The sequence below is a fragment of the Psammomys obesus genome, unplaced genomic scaffold (assembly GCF_907164565.1).
Source record: "Psammomys obesus unplaced genomic scaffold, mPsaObe1.curated_primary_1811, whole genome shotgun sequence".
NCBI classification, from domain to species: domain Eukaryota; kingdom Metazoa; phylum Chordata; class Mammalia; order Rodentia; family Muridae; genus Psammomys; species Psammomys obesus.
The window spans coordinates 42,491,787-42,512,481 of NW_026585504.1; the positions used below are offsets into that span (position 1 = coordinate 42,491,787).

The following is a 20,695-nucleotide window of genomic DNA, read 5'->3' on the forward strand; positions in this document are numbered from 1 at the left end:
GACAGCCAGGATACACAGCTACACACAGAGAAATCCTGTCTCAAAAGAATAAAAAAAAAAAGCTTTCAGATAAGAATGGCTCAAGGTTCACCTTTTATTACATAGCACCAACTGTGTTTGTCTTCAATAGGATAAAACAGATTAATGCTTGACATTAAAGTGTTTTTTAAAAGCCACAACACTGTACAGAATTCATTAAGGATATACAAAATGAGACATCACGGTCACGAACCTCAGTGGTAGTGTATACCTGTGATCTCAGCACCTAAGAGGTATAGACAGGAGGATCACGAGTCCCAGGTCATATACTTCTTGTCTGTATAGAGTTTGAGAACAGTCTGGGGTCTATCTCAAAAAACCAAAGACAGTCAAGTAGTCAGGAACGGAACCATCTACTCAGAACCAAAATCAAGCCTCAGTTCATTAACTACTAAACAAAAAATAAGCCTAAACTGTTATTAGAAACATCTGCCACTCATGGCTACCAAAAGTAGACTTCTGAAATGTGATAGAATAAAACTCTTTCCCCTTGTTATACTCTAATTATTGCTATAATCACTGGATTTTCATTTCATTAAGTAATCTGATATTAGCCAGACTACTTAAGAATTTTAACAAAATCATTTGGGACATGATTGCAAATTTTTTGACAGAAGCCGAGAAACAAAGCACCTTTTCTTTTTGCACTGGAAGTGTGTGTGAGTGTGTGTGAGAGTGTGTGTGTGTGTGTGTGTGTGTGTGTGTGTGTGTATTCCACCAAGCTACCCTCAAATTCCCAATCTTCCTGCCTCAGTCTCTTGAGTGCTAATAAAATGATCTATATGACAACCATGCTGATTAATCCAATTAAAAGTTTTGTGGTCTTTATTAACGGCCAGACCAAGAGTGGCTCGCACCTCTGCCAAGTGTCTGGTGCTGAAGATGAGGGGCACAATGTTTTAAAGACAAAGCCATAACAACATCAGTGCTGGAAGAGGCTACATGAGAGAAAGACTTAGAATAGCCTATAGAGCAACATCTATTCTCTTCGCAAGTTGGCAGCATCTTTCTGACACTACACAGTAGGTTTGAACCACAGCCAAGGTCACAAACAGGCCCAGAAGTGTTGCCAATGTGAATGTGGCTGTTGGGTAGAAGGGCTAAGAAGTGGCCCAGCAAGCACAAAATGACATTAGGACAGGACAGAATTACGTCAGTCATTTCACTGAGACACGCCAGTACACTTTACATTATATATAGAACCATATTCTTCCTGCTTCAAATGTCACTGTAACAAACTGCTAACAGTCTTTATTTATTTATTTTTCTTGAGACAGGCTCTTGCCACAAGTCTCCTGATTGTACCAGCCTATAATCCCAGGAGGCCAAGGCAGGAGGATCATATGTTTAAGATGAAAACCTAGGTTACAAAGTGGTGTCTGGTCAAAAACAATCTGGAAATACAGCCAGTAGTGGTAGGAATATGTGCAAATCTTGAGTTTAATTCCCAGTAACACTAAAAAGTAGGAAATAAGGAAGAGAGGCAGATAAGAAGGGAAAACAAAGAAGGAGAAAAATTTATTTTCTTTTATAAAGTGTCCATATGTGACTCTTCTGAAGAGTTAATTAGATTTCAGGATAGAGCTTGGAAGCCCATTCAGTTACTCAAATGGGGGTGGGGGCACACCCCGAAGAGATGGCTAAGAGTCCTGGATAGTCTTCCTGCACATTCATTTCTTCCTGGATGTGAGAACTAGCACCTACAAGGCAGCTCACAATCATCTGAGGAATCTGACACCCTTTTCTGACCTTTGAGGTGCCAGTTAGCAGTCACTCACAAAGTGCAAAAACATATACGGTGCAAGCCTGACAACCCGAGGCCAGTCCCTAGTGACCATGCTTTAAAAACAAAAAATCTAGGTGTGGCCGCAGCCACGGAGCACCTGAGAGGCAGAGGCAGATAGATCTCTATGAGTGTGGGGACGGCCTGGTCTATACAGCAAGCTCCGGACCACTGAAGACTGCGTCGTAAGACCCTGTCTTAGGGGGAGAGGCACATGTGGCGGTACCCTCTTGGATTCCAGCAGCACTGACTCAGAGAAGCTGGATCCTTGGGACTGGACGGTCAGTGAACCTAACCTCATCAAGAACTTCCAGGTCTCAGGGAAAATAAGCCTTTCAAAAAATAATGGGTATGGCTTTCAGAGGAATGAGATGTAGGGGGGGTGGGGGTGGGTCTCTGGTCTCAGCTTGTGCATGCAGGCAGGGAAAAAAAGTTCAAAATCCACTACAAATCCTCTAGGATCATCTTAAATGGGAACTTTTACCCATTTCTCATCATCTAAAAATATCACTGACAATTTTCACTGATTGCTAGAATAAATTCTACTTTTATAGCCCTTCTTCCTTTGTACCAGGAATACATAAAATTGTGAAATTCAGAAACGAGGCAAAAATATAAATAGACTAAACTGGATAAAATGAAGAACAATCCTTATTTTTACTACATATATATGGACAATCCAACTACCTAGTCCTCTGCATACCATTCCTGTTTCTGTGTTTCTAAAACTTTCTCTGTGCCACGACAGAAGTATGGTTATCTTCTATTTTTAAGTTTAATGTGGATTATTGTTTATCTGATACATAAAACTTGTATATTATTAACCAAGTACACAGAACATGTACATGAACTCTTTGAGAATCAAAAGAGTATTTTATTAATTTTGATGCACAGTCTGATATACATTACTAGGCTTTCCAACTAATAATCAATGTCATTCCTTTCAGTGTGGCTCATGCATTCTCTCAGTTTAAGTTGGGCTTCAATTAGCATATGCTTTTCTTATGTTATACAATTGTCCTATAATAAAAAGACCGATGCTCTTTTCCCTAAAACTGTTGTTTAATCAGAATAGAATAAACTGCCTTACCTGTGGAATTCTCAGAGCATTCTGTAGAGTTTGAATCAGTGCAGGTTTTGTCTTTCACAGTCGGCTTAGGAAGAATCTCATCTCTAACTTCCTGTGTTTGGCTTTCTTCTTCCTCCTCACCATCTGGGAATTCCCACTGAGACTCGCCGGACTGTTCATTTACATAGAAATATCGTCTATGATCCCTAAATTACAAGAAAGAAAATGCATGTTTTAAAATCTGTTCTCCTACAGAGACACTTCCATTTGGTCCTGTCCCAGGACAGCAAGCAGTCTGCTCTCACAGGGACGAACCTCTTCTTATGGACTGCTATTCACAAAGGCAACAAAGAGCTTTGACAATTGAGGATGGAGAACCCAGGATAATTCAAAGCTATTTGCACTGCCAGCAGCTCTGTGAATACAGCCCTTAGCCCTCTCCAACAGATGACTTAGAAATCATTTCTTTTCTTTTGTTCTTTTTTTTTTTTTTGCCAATGCATAACCGGGTTCCAAGTTTCCTTAATGAAGGGACTCAATTGCCTAGAACACTAATTTCCCTTCCAAAGAAGAGAACATCGAAGTGAAAGGTGACTCTTCCCCTCTTGGACCGTGGAATTCATTTCAAATTCTTGGTATCAAACACAGTGAAAGCTAAAGAGAGGGAGAGGATCTGGGAGCTGAAAAATAAAAGAGCAAAGATTTCAAATAACGAAAAAAATAAATAAATCAAGAAAAGCCAAATATAAAAAGAAATGTTTTCATCTGACCTGCTGGCAGAGGATAGTAATCCTGTTCTTCATTCACATCTTCAGTCACGAAGTTTTCCTTAACTTCACCGAGGTTAATCAGGAGTAGTTGCTTCCAGAGGTCCTGTAAAGCGCACAGAGCTCTCGCATGCGCTTAACCCCCAAGCCCGCCCTACTCCGTGCAACACTCTGGAGAGTAAAAACCGGCTTTGTCCAATCTTGGAAAAAAATCCGTTACATGGAACACTTTTAAACATTGCTTTTGTTTTTCCAAATGTGTGGCTGGCCAGACTCTGCTTGCAGTGCTTTGTCTGCCAGCACCGCTAACGGCAGCTGCTCCCAGTCTCCAGACAGGCTGTCATGGCGGCAGGTGGTGGTGATCACAAATCATGTCTGAGATGTCAAAGGTCAAAGGTGAATAGGGGAGAAGAGTGCGTACCTGTCCCAGTGGCAGGACCAGCCTTTAGGAGTGGCGTTTATTTCATACTGTTTTAGTTGCTCTGCAGCATCCTGAAGTTTTCGTTTTAGGTAATTTCCGTTAAGAGCCCCTTCCCTCCAGTCTGCAATTCGAGTCTAGAATCAACAAAGAATTAAGACTTATGTCAGCAAACAGAGGTAAAAGGGATTCCAAGACTGTGTATCACTATGCTCTAACAGAAGAGCAGACCAAGGATGCAAAGAAAGAGCATCTCATTTAAAAGGTGTGTCTGTTAAGGTGGTATTTGTTTTAACAGGGTTACTATGTGGGACTGACAGTTCAAATATGAAATCCAAGTTAAAAAAAAAAAAAAAAAACCCACATTTTAAAAAATTTTATTTAAAGCTGGAAGTAGTGGTACATGCCTTTAATCTCAGAAGTATGATGATAGCAAGGCCAGCCTTGTTTACACAGGAAGCTCTAGTGTAGTGAAGTTTTGTTGTCTTTAAAAACTCAGTTATGTTATGTAAACATGTTTCATTTTAATCCCAGGTGTGGGATATGAAACTTATTCAGATTTTCCACAGCAGCAAACTATTTGCCTTGTGCAGGCTCTGAAAAGGACTCTTTGCCAGCTGCAGATAGTTTAATTCTAAGGACTCTGGAGAAGAAATAAATACAAAGCCGAGACACAGGGAGAAGAGGGGGATGAGGAAGGGCGAGACAGAGAAGAGGGGAGAAGGAGAGGAAGAGGGGAGAGGCAAGGGAGCTCCGAGAAAGAAGGCTGCTGCCTGCCATGCTGCTCCTGGTAGCGGTTAATGAAGCTTGGAGAGAAGAATTCTGAGATACCCTGAAAACGAAGATTGGACTGGCCCAAAAGAACCTGATGACCCTAACCAGCAGGAAGAAGATAAAGAGAACTACCACACCCCTCTCCACTAACCCTCTTTCTCTCCTACCTGGTGTTGGGGGTGTTGTAATAGACTCGGGTGAATGGAGGTAGAGGTAAAGAACTCCATTAAGATAGATTTAAAAAAATATGTCAACACTCCAGGACAGCCAGGACTTCATATAGACTCTGTACCAACCCCACCCCATAAAAGTATGTATTACTTTAGTTTAGGAGTGTGTCTTTTCTGTGAGTATACGATGACTGGAGGTTCAAGGACAGCTCTATGGAGTTAGTTTTCCCACCTTATGGGTTCTGGGAATCCAAGGAAGGTCATCTAGCTTTCACACTAGTGTTTCTTTTGTTGTTGTTGTTTTGTTACAGCCCTGGCTGTCACAGAATCCACTCTGTAGAGTAGGCTGGCCTCAAACTCTGAGATGCACCTGCACTTGCCTCCTGGGTGCTGGGACTGAAGGTGTGCACCGCCACTGCTGCCCTGCCACAAAACACATTCTTAGCACAGAATGTCACTTCAACACAATTTATGGGCTAGGGAGACAGCTGGGTGATTGAAGTGCTTGCTGCAAGTATCAGGGCAGGAGTTAAGATCCCCAGATCCCACATAAAGCCAGGCAAGCACCATGGCTCCCCTGTAGTCAAACAGGCAGAGTGGAGACGGCAAGCTGAGCAAGCTGGCCAGATAGACCAACTGTATCAGCAAGCTTTGAATTCAACTGAGAGGCGGTGCCTCAACGAGTACGGTGAAGTGCAGTGGAGAAAAATTCCTCATGTTCAGCCTAGATCTTCACTTGCAGGCACGCACAAATACACATGTATGAGCACCACACATCCATTAACAACAAAAGAGGAGCTCAAGAATTACTTGGCAGTTAATCCTAAAGTTGATTTGCAGCATCCACGCCAGGTAGCTCACAAATGCCTGTAACTCCTGCTTCAAGGTATTTGGTATCATCTTCTGGCCTCTTTAGTCATCTGAACACATATGGCGCACACAGACATGAATAAAAACAAAACTTTCATGAAATGTAATAGGCAGAGTGTAGTTGCACAGCCATTCATCTCCGTACTCTGGAGACAGAGCCAGAAGGATCTGAGTTGAGGCAATCCTGCTCTGTATCTTAAGCTCCATGTCAGCCATGGTTACAAGTAAACAAACAAACAGAAACCAAAACCAAAATGCCATTTACATAAAAACCAGCTGCATTACCTCAGTCTGTAAGAGCAGCATGTGAAAGTTGGAGATGGACTGTCTGTTAATCCCTAGGAATTCAAATTTACTTGTCAGGGTATTTGCCAGTTCTCCAATCTGAAACTGTAACAGAGAACATAAAAATTCAACTCATAACTCCAGCATTCCTTCCTACCCTATGTAAAGCCAACCATTTATTATTACAGACAGTAGGAATTTATTGTCTGCATACAAATAACTGGTTATGTTTAAATTTCTAATTTCTAATTAAATCAAACAGATAATGAATAAAATGCATACTACTCACACTATATTACAATGCATTCAAACAACATGGATTTCAACAGCTGAACATAGATCCTAATCTTAAAAAATCTAATTTTTCATAAAGAGAATATCAAAATGGTGGTTGCAAGAGGGTGGATCAGTAAGAAAATGCTGGTCTAGAGTAGAAACTTTCACCCATCAAACTGAGGCTCTAACATATAGCAGTGACTATAGTCACTAGTGATCAAACAAACATCTTTATAATTACCATGCTAGTTTTTCCCAGCAAATCACATTTAAAGAGCCACACTGAACCAACCACAGACTTCAAATTTTAGGAAAAAACTTGTCTATATTCAAGATGTATACACATTTTTGACGATACTCTTCAATAAGCTGTGTGGTAGTAAAAGCCAATAATCCCAGCAACTCAAGAGGCTGGGTTGTGGAGGAGTTCCAAACCTGCCTGAGCTACAAAATGGTAATGTTTCAAACAACCATAACGGAGTATTAGGTATCATAAGCAGCCTAGAGCGATTTAACTTATAAGGAAGGTGTGCATTCAAGATATATACAGCTGCTACTCTGCTTTACAAAAACTCAAACACTTCAGATTTGGGTGTATCTGATGGGGTCCTGACTATAAATCCTCTGTAGTTATCGGGGAATTTCATTATGAGGTTACAAATGAAACTGGAAACAAATTTGCCTTTGTTTAAAGACACATTTGTTAATGTTATTTTTACAAACTGTGTTTGTCTTTCAGTTTCTCCTGGTTATCACCCAAATAATTGAGACTATTATATTAGTTTAACAAGCTTCACAACACAATAATGAGCAGTTATTACTCTATTCTTAACCCTCGAAGCTAATTCGGCTTCCTCCCAGCATGTATCCCACAGATACTTGCACTTTGTAGCTTTCCTGCTCCAGCTCCTCTCTTGAAGTCTCCTGGACCTCTGCCTGAGGCTGAATCCCCTACTTGCTCCTCTAACTCCTCCTCCCCTGGATGGCAGGAAGTCCAGCCCTATTCTCTCCTCTGCTCAGTGACTGGCTGTAAGCTGCTTTATTGGTACATCAGAGGACAATTGGGGAGGAGTGTTTACACAACACTGAAACAGGAGACTCTCAGAACAAGGACTGCAACCAGATACAGGGGGTACAGAAATCATCATTTGATTTTATTTCACATAAAAATTAAATCTTTTAGCATCTTTAGTACTTGTAAATCAGAGAAGCCTATATTGGCAGATTCTTTTCAACAAAGGCTTAATTTCAAAGAAAGTAATTATTTAACAAAGCGGAACTCTTAGGTTTGGATAAAGTAAAGCTTATGATTTGCTAACAGCAGTTAGTAACAGTTTAATGGCTGAACCTATAATCCGGGCACTTGGAAGACCAAGGCAGGAGGATCCTGAGTTTCAGAGCAGCCTCATCTATGAATATGAAGACCTACCGCCCTCCACCACCACCCCAGGGTTAGGTCTGACAAATACCCGTACTTTCAGATCCTGCTCTTCTTCTGCTTTAGGTGCTATCTGGACTTTTATCTTCTCAGAAGGCTCTTCTACTTCTGCCTCTTTGTCTGAATTTTCATCGATTTTTTCCGAATTTTCAGCACCAATTGCTGTAAAAACAAAAACAACCATGTGATTTCATGGTCACCTTTTCAGAAAGGACACCTTTGGGGGATGTGTGGACAAGTTGTCACATCTCTGATGGCACGAAACAGTAGTAGTACTATTTTTCAGGTGTCTCCTATAAAGAATAAAATGTTTTAGAGCCCTCAGTTGTTTGGTTTGGCTTAATTCATGGGGTTTAAACTATCTTTGGTCATCCTCTGGCACAGAATGAATATTGTCTTAATATGTTTTTTACAGGATTAAATAGATAAAAGCCATATCCCATCTAAAGTAAAACATGCCTAGATTTAGTGAGCAGACAAGACCATTAACGATTCATCTGTCACTAGAAAAGAGTTCTAAATATGATTGTTGTAAGTTACAGTGTTAGGTACAAAATCAATTTTAAGCATCACTGTAATTCTGACTTGAAGGTTTTGTAGGGCAATTAAGCAAGATTTATCAAGTTATACAAGTGTGAGTACTAAGTCCCTAAGGCAGGATGTTGTGGCATTGGGCAGAAGGCAGACAGGGTAGAGAGAGTCTAAACCTGGCTCAGTGACAACTGACGGCAAAATGTAAAGACTCCAGGCCACTCAGCAACTTCAATTAGTGTGAGCAACTCAGACTGTGGGGGCTGGGGAGGGCCACTTCACCACCTGAGGGTCAAGACGAATCTTCCTATCCTCGGCTGAAAGAATCTACAGTTAGAAGACAATTGACTTTGAAATAAATTAGAAAGAGGCAAGGTTGTACTCTCCCAATCCCTGGGAAAGCATTTTTGCAAACAGTTTCCTTTCACAGATGATAGGATATTTGACGACAATGTCATAAAGGAAAGAGAGCAAGAGCTAAAACAGTTTATATAAACCATGCCACTAGTCATCCTCTGGCACAAAATGAATACTGTCTTAACATGTTTTTATAGGATTAAATAGGTAAGAGCTATACTGCATCTCAAGTAAAAGGACAAGGACAAGACCATTAATGATACTTCTGCACCAATTAAAAATCTGTAATTAACTGGGCATGGTGGTGTTCATTTTTAATCCCAGGACTTAGAAGGCAGAAGCAGGGGGATCTCTGGGAGTTCACAGCCATCCTGGTCTATAGAGTGAGTTCCATGACAGCCAGGGCTACACAGCAAAACCCTGTCTCGAAAATCAAAGGAAAAAAAAAGATAGTTAGCTGCAGGCACTGACATATAATATGCCCTGGGTACACCAACACTCACATGTTCCCATTCATTGTTTTGTTCTGGCAGTTGACAAGAAGTTACTTTGATTTGGTGAAACCTTTCATATTCTAGCTTCTAAGTGGCTCTTCCGTGCTGTGTACATATACACACTATGATCTCAGAAGCTGCCCTTTGGAACCTGTAGTATCCTAATTAACATTGCTTGACTTGGTATTATTTGCAGATTCTGTGTCATGCCTGCTTCTTGAATCTGACTGATTAGAACACCCCCCGTTAATGTATGACATCACCACTTGGTCCTAATTTATGCATAGGACATGCCACCATTTGTTTCCAGCGCCACATATACAATATACTTGTGTGCAGAAACTGTTTTCCTTTTGTCCTGTAATTCCTTTCACACAGAAGATTAATGAAGAAAATCTTTATATTCTATATTTAAGAAACCAAATTTATATACTAAACTCATGCTTAGAAATTTATGTTCAAAGCCAGGCTCAGTGGCGCACAACTGTAATCCCAGCATTCATGGTGGCAGATGTAGGCGGATCTCTTTGAGTTCCAGGCAAGCTAGGATTATACAGAGAAACCCTGTCTTAGAAAACAAAAACAAACAAGAAAACCCCAAACTGTTTTCAAATAAAGTGAGATACAAAACACACACACACACACACACACACACACACTCTCAAGAAGTGAATAACTAAGAATCTTCCTATACCAACACTACAATGTGCATAAAGATACATATAATAGCATGTTAGCAGAGTACTGTATACTTTTGAACACCTTGACAAATATATATAATACAGTGTAAACGGAAAGAACAAAAGAACTACAATTTGGATCTCTGTACCTTGTCATCAACCTTCCTATCTATCACCTTCCTACCTCTATTTTGATGGTGTCATCAGGGACAGACTATTAAACACAAACTTTTTTTCTATTTTCTGACTTATGTGTACAAATCAGCGCTCTATGTGTATCTCCATGTCTTTTTGTTGTTGTTCAACATTACTGTCCCAAAAATTCCTGTCAGTACATTCATTTTTGCACTGCTGCATAGAATTCCATGACAAAAATACACAATTTTGCCACCACACAACTCCAGACTCTCTGTTTACTTAAAAAAAAAAAAAAATTAGACCTATTTATTGTGGGGTATGGGATGTGTACGCGCCATGGTGCATGTGTGGAGGTCACAGGACAACTTTTAGGACTCTCCCTCTGTCCCTCCCCCAACCCTCCTTCCTTGAGAATCAAACACAGATTGTTATCCTTAGGGACAAGTGCTTTTATCTGCTGTGTTATTGTGGGGTATGGGATATGTACTTGCCATGGTGCATGTGTGGAGGTTGGAGGACAAGGATCAAGATTGTTTCCTTAGGGGCAAGTGTTTTTATCTGCTGTGCCATCTCACTGAGCCCTGTTTATTTACTTTTAAAAGTTTTTCTATTTTATTGCTTTACATGTATCAGTGGTTTGCCTTCATGTCTGTGTACCATGTTCATACCCAGTAGCCAGAGGCCAGAAGAAGGCACCTGATCTCTTACAACTGGATTAACAGATGGCTGTGAGGCACCCCATGGGTGCTAGAAACTGAACATGGGTCTTCTGCAAGAGCAACAAGTGCTGTTAACCAGCCATCTCGAGCCCCAGCCATTCACTTACTTTGAGACAGGGTTCTGCTGTATTTTACAGACTATCTGGAATTCATCATGTGTCCCAGGCTAATTTGAATTTGTAATCTTTCTGCTTTGGGTCTCCCAAGGGCTGGAATTGCAACTGTGCCACCATGCACTAATTACTTTTCTTGAGGGGTGCCCTTCAAATATGAATGTATCCATTTATTTCTTACTTACATTGTTTGGTACTATTTTAGCTAGAACTCATAAGAAGTGTCTTCTACTAAATATAGTAAAAGTTCAAATCTTACTCCTAAAATTAGGGTCAACTTGGGCCCTATGACAGAATCAAGTTGTCTGTCTACCCACAAGGTTTTTCTGTGTAGCCTTGGCTACTCTAGAACTTGCTCTGTAGACCAGACTTGGCCTTGAACTCACAGAGATCAACCTGTTTGTATCTCTTGAGTGCTAGGATTAAACACATTCACTCTACAAGAGGATAACTTTTACACAGAGCAGTACTAAGCGATAGACTGAGCTGGTCAGAGGTAGATCATTTATGTTCACCTGGAGGCAGTAAAGAGAACTCATAGGTCTCACACACAAGGCAGAGAAATTTAGCAGCAGGCAATAAAAAAGGAGCTACTGAACGGTTCAGCGGATAATGGAGTTTACTGTCCAAGCATAAGGACCTGAGATCAATCCTGAGAAGCCATGCAAAGGTAGGACAGAACTCCTCAAAGTTGTCCTCTGATCTACAGATATGTACCGCAGCACACATGCACCCAGATACCATAGACACACAAATAACTGAAAGACAGAAACAATCGTATTCTCCAAGGACACAGCTCAGCGGTAATGGGCCTTCCTTGCCTACTTCAATTACTAGCACAAGAGTGAGGGGAGGGGAGAAAGTTTTATGGGAAGCACAAATTACCAGTTTCTCCATTTTCAGGAGTCTCTCGTCCAGTTTTACTAGAACTTCTGCTGGTGGATTCTGGACTGGTAGCTCGCACAAACATCTTCCATTTTCCTCTTTTAGACGTAAGCCTACGCACCCCATCCTGAGATGCTGGCTGGCTGATGTCAGAACGTGGACTAGACCCCGACACACTGCCATCTCCTTCTTCCAAGGCTCGTAACTCTGCCTAGAAAGCACGTGTTGAAAGGTGAACATTGCATTAGCACTCATCTGCGGGGAGTACTGAGAATAACACAGAAGATGGATGGCGCTATTCTTGGGAGTTGTAACTTCTGGGAAACCAGTTTCCTTCACAGCTCAGCATTAGCTCTGTGTGCAATATTCTTCTGCTTTTAGTAACTGTTCATCCATGATTACAGTAATAAATTTTGATGGAGGGGCAGGTTCTAGAGATTCACAAACATAACACACCTGACATGCACACATAATGGTAAGTTTTATTAGGTGTCCCCTATATTCAAATCCCCAAACAGAAGGCTACAGGTTCCTGTTACTGACCTGATTCATACTGAACCTTTTAAGACAGCAGCAGATGACTACCCCAAAAGAAGGGAAATGTCAGAAAATCTTTAAAAAACGAAAAAAGGATTGGGTGTGATACAACATGCTTGTAATACAACCCCAACACTCAGAAGACAGAGGCAGGAAGATCACAGGTTTGAAGCCACCACACCTCTACCCCTTAATAAAGAAAGACAGGGAATTTTAAGTTCATTTTATCCCTCTGTCCTCTCACGAGATGTATTTATTGTTTGACAACTACCAAAAGCACCGTTGGAAACCAAAACAACAATTCTGTAATTCGTAAGCTTACGAAGAACTAAGCACACCGGAGAGGTGGCTCAGCAGTTATGGGCACCTGTCACTCTGGCAAAGGCCCTGGGTTTAGTTCCCAGCACCCACATGGCGGTTCACTATTATCTGTAACTGCAATTCCTGGGACAGGGTGACTTTCCCCTTCCCTTTGCAGACACTCAATACTTCTACACAAAATACTTCTACACATAAAAAATAAAAATAAGCCAGGTATGGTGACACACATCTTTGCCAGCACTCAGGGGGCAGAGGCAGGTAGATTGCTGTGCGCTCAAGGCCAGCCTGGTACAGAATAAGTTCCAGGACAGCCAGGGCTGTTACACAGAGAAACCCTGTCTCAAAACCACACACAAACAAGTCTGCATTTAAAAAAATAGAACAGGTTAAGAGACGAGCAAAAGCAAAGTTCCAATAATGGCTGTAAATTGAACGTAACAATCTCTGAGTGTAACAGTAATAAGGGGCGCTATGTCCTTTAAATCTGTGATGGTTAATCACCATTGTCCACTTGACTGGCTTTGGAAGAACCTAGGGGGCTCGCTCACCTCTGGCTGTTGCTAAGGGCTTAAGAGGAGTTTAACTAAGGGAAGAACACTTTAAATGTGGGCAGCACCCTGCCACGAGCTGGGGCGAAGCAGCCAGCTATGCAGCAGTACTCCTCTTTACTTCCCAACTCTGATGGGCACAATCCTCAAAGGAGAGCCCCAAGGAGAGCCATGCTTGCTGCCACACCTCCATCCAAAAGAAACCCTTCCTTAAGATCTTTGTCAGACATTTTGTCATGATAGCGGTAACTAACTAAAAAAAATAAAATAAAATCTTCAAAACCTTACTTTTTTCCTTTCCAAAGCTAGCTCCAGCTCGAGGGTGTCTTGCTCCTCCTCTTCCTCCTCCTCACTTTCTCCAGATTGAACAACGCTGCAAAGTTCCTCCTGAGAAGGGTCTTCTATGCTATCCATTGTAACTTCCGGGGGCTTTATGACCGGCCCCGATTCCTCCGCTGCTGTGATTGTTTCCTTAGTCTCTGACACCGGATCTGCTTCTTTACAAATTACTTTTCGCCTCCATCTTTCTTCCTCCTCTTTTACCCCTTCAGGCAGTAAGGGAGCAAGCAGTGCTGCTGCCACCCCTTTCCTCTCCTCCTCACTGTTGGAAAGAGCTTGGATTCCTTCATTCACTTCCTATAAAGAATAAAAGCAGAGTTACAACTTTCAAAAAGAAAATTATTCAATTATTTATATTAACTTCTTAATTGTTGGATACTCATAAAACACCTTTATGTTAACACTGCTTCCTCTGGATATCAAAAGGGAAGCTAGTAGGAAGCAGAGGCAGCATTTTGTCAAAGGGAACTTGGAGGAAAATAAAATGTGAGACTATGCTGGAAATAAAGGTAAATGCTTAAATGCATCCAATATGGGAGACAGGAGGCTAAGGACCTCAGAACTCAGTCCTAACTCTACAGTTTGAGGACAGCCTGAATCTCAAAAAACAAAGCAAAAAACGCTTGATTAAAGCGGGGCTCAGTGGCACAGACCTATAATCCCAGCATTCAGGGAGGCAGAGGCAGGCATATCTCCGAGTTCGAGCCAAACTTGATTTACAAAGCGAGCCCAGGACAGCACAGCCAAAGCTACACAGAGAAAAACCCTGTCTCAAAAAAACAAAAAGTTTGATTAATATATTTAAAGTGGTGAGGTGATGGTGGTGCACATCTTTAATCCCAGCACTTGGGAGGCAGAGGCAGGTGCATCTGTGAGTTTGAGGTCAGCCTGGTCTACAGAGCAAGCTCCAGGACAGTCAGAGCTGCTCTGTTACACAGAGAAATTATTTCATCTATCAGAACACTAAACCTTTCTAGGAATGTAAAGATGACAAAAATACAAGGGGGGGGGATGGGGAGGGTAGAGCTCATGTAGCCCAGGTGGTCTCAAATTTGGCATATAGCAAAGACTATCTTTCAAGTTTGTACTTTGGGGATTAGAGATACGACTTAGCAGCACAGCTCTTGCTTAACAGGCCTAACAGGATCCTAAGTACTGCTGTAGGGTAGAGATGGAGGTGGTTACTCTGAATATCAAGATAAGTTGTAATTCAATACACATTCACAATTGTCTTTTACTAGTATGAATTGAATAGCTCTAATAAAAAATCAAAAATTACATCAAAGCAGCTTTGAGTGCTAGGGTACCATGATTCCTCCACGTGTGGGGCTGCAGTAAGAAATGTCAGTGTAGTGGAGCACTCCTTTAACCCCAGCATCGTGAAGCAAAGGCAGCGGAAATCCTCATGAGTTTGACACTAGCCTGGTCTACATAGTGCAATCCTGTCTCATATAAATCAGTAAAAATGTTTAAATACAAATCTATCATATGAAGGCCTGTGAGAAAGGTATCAATAAATAAAGGCACTTGCCAAAAAGTTTGACCAGCTGGGTGTGGTTTACTAGTGAGTTCTAAGCCAGACAAGACTGCAAAGTGAGACTCTGTTTCAAAAACCCAAACAAGTCTGATGACTGAATCTGACCAGAGCCCATATGGTAGAAGAGAACTATTAGAATATCAGACATCCCCAATGTCACAGACTTCCACTCTGGCAACTGTTCTAAGCCCCAATAAGTAAGTACATGACGCAGGCCTGTAATCCCAGCATTCAGGGAGGCAGGTGACCTCTGAGTTCGAGGCCAGCCTGGTCTACAAAGTAAGTCCATGAGAGTCAAGGCTACAGAGAAACCCTGTCTCAAAAAAGAAAAATAATAAAAGTATATGAAATTACCTTCAGGCTATGTGTATATGAAGAATTATAAATGAATTTTTATGTTCTGACTTTAAACCTATCCACAAGATATGTCTCTATACATTCAACAACTCCAGAATCCAAAATCTCAAATCTAAAACATTTTGGATAAGGGCTACATAAGCTGAAGCAGTTCATAGTCTTTCTTAAATTTTGTTTTTAATTGTTTGTGGGTGTACATGAACACAGGTGCCCAGAGAGGCCAGGAGTCGGACTCTCCCAGAGCTGGACTGCAGGCGCTCAGGAGCCTCAGTGTAGGCGCTGCTCATCAGGAAGAGCAGTATGGGTTGCTTGTTGGGCTTTTTCCAGCCGCCAGCTTTAATTCTTAAAGAAAGCAACACACACACGCGCACACACACGACTTGCTATCTAACTCAGGCTTGCCTATACTTAAGATCTTCCTGCCTCTACCACCTGCATGCTGGGATCACAGGTGTTTGCCACACCTGACTTAAGGTAGTTAAGTCAGATATACATGTCCTGGGTGGTGGCGAGTGGTTCTTAAAAGGAAACCGAAAATGAGAAGATGACTTGTCTCAAGTAAGGATTCGAGTCTGAGATCTTGTCACTGCTGATACATTCTGTAGAATACTCTACAATAGCCATGCTTTCAGCTTCTAATCAGTAAGTTTGCTAAGTGTATAAACAAGTAAAAGAAGAATAGCAAGTAAAACAAAAGTATCCAATAGATAACAAATCAAAAAGTTTACAACATCCAGCAGAGCTAACTGGAGTACCCTAAGAGCAAACTGAGTTACCATCATCAAATCAGAGGCTTACAACTACCTAGTACAGTGATTCCCAAGCTTCCTAACACTGTGACACTTTAATACAGTTCCTTATGTTATGATGACACCCAAACATAAGATTATTTTGTCGCTACTTCCTGACTGTAATTTTGCCACTGTTATAAATTGTAACGTAAATAAATATCTGATATGCAACACCCAAAAAAGTTGGATCCCACAGGTTGAGAACTGCTAGATCAAGCACAAACTACGGGGAAACTGAGACAGTCAGCAGGAGTTCCCAATTGAGTCTTCTCTCCATGGCTGAGCGTTCCATGACTGAATTTCCAATCTCCTGTTCCCACTGCAGGTTGGTTGGTTCTTCTTTCTTTTTCTTTCTTTCTTTCTTTCTTTCTCTCTCTCTCTCTCTCTCTCTCTCTCTCTCTCTTTCTTTTTAATGAAGAAGTAAACCGCTGCTTGAAATAGTTTACCTTCTGGTAGTTCTTAAGGACTAACTCATATTGCTTTCTTTTAAAAAGATATTTATTTGTTTTGTATACAATGTTCTGACTGCATGTACACCTGCAGGCAAGAGGGCACCAGATCTCATTATAGATGGTTATGAGACACATGTGGTTGCTGGGAATTGGAACTCAGGGCCTTTGGAAAAACAGCCAGGGCTCTTACCCTCTGAGCCATCTCTCCAGGCCTCTGACTCATGTTTTTAATAGCCTTAGCTGCCTGTTTTTCCTTTTCACTGTTACAATTAGGATACCAGCCTGCTCCCGAACACATAGGACTTTAACTCACTGCTCTGAAATGGGGCGGGAACCCAACTCCTGAGCAGCATCTCAAAAAGCTCAAGCAGCACACAACAATTTATCAATATAGTGTACAGTACAGCTGCTCATGTCCCGGTAGATGGCTTAAGTAGTTTTCATGGAACTCTAAAACTCTGAATCACTACAAAATGACTCCTATAAATGTTGTGTAAGACACAGAAACAAACTAGATAAAACTAAGAACACGTGTTGGGAAATACTATCCTATCCAGCCTTTCATGACTAGAAAACAAGCAAATACGGTAAGTTATGCAATACTAACCTTTTTAACTTCTCGTTTGGTGGTGGCCGGTCCACTTTTATTACTGGAAACAGGAATCATTTTCTCCTTCGTATATATGTCTGTATTTACCACAAAACCAGCTTCAGTAACTGCTACAGAACTGGGGACAGGGAGTCAAGAAAAACAAAAGGTAATTACCCACAGCATCTATTTTCTCTTCATTTTTTTCCTACATAATTTCTTCTTCAGGTCTGGCCTTACCTGGGCTGGTAATGTTGTAATCCCTGCACCTGTGTGGCAAGATATTGGGGTAACTCCCAAGTCACTTCATTTGTTTGTGTGTTCCAATAATAATAGCAACCTGTGTTCTCATCCCAGACTTCTTGCCAGTCTCCCATCTCAATTTCAACTGTAAGAAAACAAAGCATCTTAAGTATAAACTCTATGTGGTCCTGACTTCTATCCCAACACAGTTGTAAAACAATGACAACATAACACAGGGTTTGCAAATCTGTGTTGCAGTGTTTAGAAACATCCAAAAAATATTCCCTGTGAACAACTCCTCCATACCAAAAGAACTCTGGTCTAACACCTTTGTTTGTAAAGCAGGCTGATACTAAAAAAAAAAAAAAAAAAAAAAGTATTTTGAAACCCCCTTGAAACCCCCTAAAACTTTCACAACAATAGTTTTTATCATTCACCTGGCACAATCTGGTACAGTTAAAATCATCACTCTATGAACAGCTTCCAAATACTACATTTAAAAGGCCAGAAGTCTCAATACTAGAGCTAAAGCTTCACACTGAGGAAGGCCAATGCATAACAAACCACTGAGGATTATTTGCAAGTGTTCTTGAAACAGGGACCACACTTACCTCCTGCAAGTGAACACTGAGTATCATAATGCCACCCTGTTGTCTGGGCTGAATCTGTCCCATTTGATGAAGCGGAAGGAACAGCAGGTGTTGCTGCCTCCTTTGGTTCTGGTCGAGGTGGAGTTGGAGGTGGAGCAGAAGCTACCACAGGAGCTGCAGGCTGAGGTGCTGTGATAGCATCAATCTCCTATGGAATGAAATCAGCAATAAATGATTGGGCACGGTGCTCAAACGTGAAATCCTAGCCCTTGGGAAGCAGAAGACAGCTTCAAGTTTTCAAGACTAGCTTGGACTATGTAAATACAGGCCAGCCAGGGCTACAAATATACTATCTCAAAACAAACAGACATGCAAACAAAAGCATCACTAACCGCTAGGAAGTTGGCCAGGGTACTATCAATGTCAGCTGACTGGTTTCCATTTGGCTCTTTGGACTGTGCAGTTTTTTCAGAAACATCACTCTCATCATCATCACTGTCAGCATAAGCACCAAGCAAGCACAGGCCTCCTAGAAACAAAACGAAATTACCAATATACTCTAGGAAGTAACGAAGAAAAGAGACAACAGCTAGAGAGCTGGATTAGCACTTAAGAACACTTAGAAAAGACCACATACTTTTCTGCTTTATCGATTAGGTGCGGTGTGCACATGTGTATGTTCGGGCGCACATGTACATTCTGATACACACACACACACACACATACACACACACACACACACACACGTGCACGGAGGCCCTTAAGCAGGGGCTGGGGTGTTTCTTGCTAAACCTGGAGCTTGCTGTTTTAGCTAGTTTGGTTATCCAGCTTACTCTACAGATTCTATAGACTCCCTCACTGGGATTATAGGCTGATGTACCCACCCAACTTACACAGAGGGATTCCAACTCAGATCCTTATGCCTTTGCTAAGGTACATCCCTTGGCAAACGACATGGTTTTGGTGTTTTGGTTTTTTTCCCAAGATTTTATTCATTTATCTTGAATGCTCTATCTGCATGTACACCTGTAGGCCAGAAGAGGGCACTAGAGGGTAGAGATGGTTGTAAGCCACCACATGGTTGCTAGAAATTTGAACTCAGAACCCTTGGAAGAGCAGACAGAGCTTTTGATGGGCTTTTTTTTTTAATCTTTAAAAATCATTTTATTATGCGTACAAGTATTTTGGCTGCATGCACGTCCATGAGTTACATGCATGCCTGGGCCTCAGGAACCAGAAGAGAGCAATAGATCCCCTGGAACTAGAGTGTCAAACTGTTTTGAGGCCCTTTATGGGTACTGGGAATCAAATCCCAATCCTCTCAAAGAGCAGCCAATGTTCTTACTCACCCAGCCATCCCTCTAGCCCCAAGCACATGGTTCTTGGGAGTCAGTCTTATGTAGTTAGCCTGGACTACATAACAAGTTCCAGGCCAGCCAGAGAGACACAATGTGACCCTGTTTCTACCCCACCAAATCCTTCAAGATAATACAATCAATCTACATATACTTGATATCCTCTCCCAAAGCATACGATGGACCACTGAGCCCCACTTTCTCAAAAATAACCACAGCTGGTGATGAAACATCTATTCAAGCTGGGCACTGCATGTCTGTTATGCTGCCACTTAGGAGGCTAAAGGGTTGTACTTTGCTGTCAAGGACGGACTACTAGTGACTTCTAGGCCAGTCTGAACTACAAACGGTAGCCCTGTCTCAAAAATTATCACATCCTAAACACCTAAGCCAATCAAAGTAGAGCAGCTAGAATGCAATTAATGATTATCCCTCAAGTGGAAAGTTGAGTGAACTAAAGTACCTTATTAAGACAAATTTAACTGGGCTGGGCATAGTAGCCTCTAATCCTAATACAGAGGAGGCAAAAACTGGCAGAAACCTTGTTTGAGGCCAGTTAGGGCTGCCAAAGTGGAGCCAGACTCAGTGGCATACACCTGTAATCCCAGCACCTGGGAGGCAGATCTCTGAGCTTGAGGCCAGCCTGGTCTACAAAGTGAGTCCAGGGCAGCCAAGACTACACAGAGAAACTGTATCTCTAAAATAACAAAAGAGAGACAAACTCTCAAACAAATATTTTAGACTAAAGTCACTATAATTATAAAATATTAAAATATTGTGATCTGTGCTTGACAGATGGCTGTTCTTCCAGAGGCTCAGAGCTCTGTTTGGTTCTTAGCACCCATGTTGGCAGCTCACAACCACCTGTATCTCCAGGTTCATGGGATCTAATATCCTCTTGTAGCTGCCTCGGACTTTCACACACAGCACACACCCACATGGACACATACCTATAAATAAAAATAGAAAATGTCAAAAGGAAATAAACCTTCAAATATTTTAATCTTCAGCTGGGTACAGTGGCGAACGCCTGGGATCCCAGCACTCTGGGAGGCAGGGGCAGGTGGATCTCTGTGAGGTTGAGGCCAGCCTGGTCGACAAAGAGCCAGGACTACATGGAGAAACCCTGTCTAAAAACAAACTTTATCTTCAATACACACAAAATGCAGGAAAAAAAAAAAACTTGCTTTTTCCAAGATCAAAATTTTCTGTGTGTGCATATATAATTTT

General features: G+C 41.5%; 1 protein-coding gene across 1 annotated transcript in view; it reads right to left on the reverse strand.

Moving 5' to 3' along the window:
- Fnbp4 (formin binding protein 4) overlaps positions 1 to 20,695 on the reverse strand; it is a 31,428-nt gene that overhangs the window by 8,369 nt on the left and 2,364 nt on the right. The window contains exons 3-12 of the mRNA XM_055601165.1: positions 18,503 to 18,639; positions 18,132 to 18,318; positions 17,518 to 17,665; positions 17,296 to 17,416; positions 13,501 to 13,848; positions 11,807 to 12,017; positions 7,927 to 8,051; positions 6,176 to 6,280; positions 4,080 to 4,213; positions 2,913 to 3,097 (exon numbers count right to left, since the gene is read on the reverse strand). Coding sequence (XP_055457140.1) covers positions 2,913 to 3,097; positions 4,080 to 4,213; positions 6,176 to 6,280; positions 7,927 to 8,051; positions 11,807 to 12,017; positions 13,501 to 13,848; positions 17,296 to 17,416; positions 17,518 to 17,665; positions 18,132 to 18,318; positions 18,503 to 18,639 — 1,701 coding nt within the window. The remainder of the gene's footprint in view (positions 1 to 2,912; positions 3,098 to 4,079; positions 4,214 to 6,175; positions 6,281 to 7,926; positions 8,052 to 11,806; positions 12,018 to 13,500; positions 13,849 to 17,295; positions 17,417 to 17,517; positions 17,666 to 18,131; positions 18,319 to 18,502; positions 18,640 to 20,695) is intronic.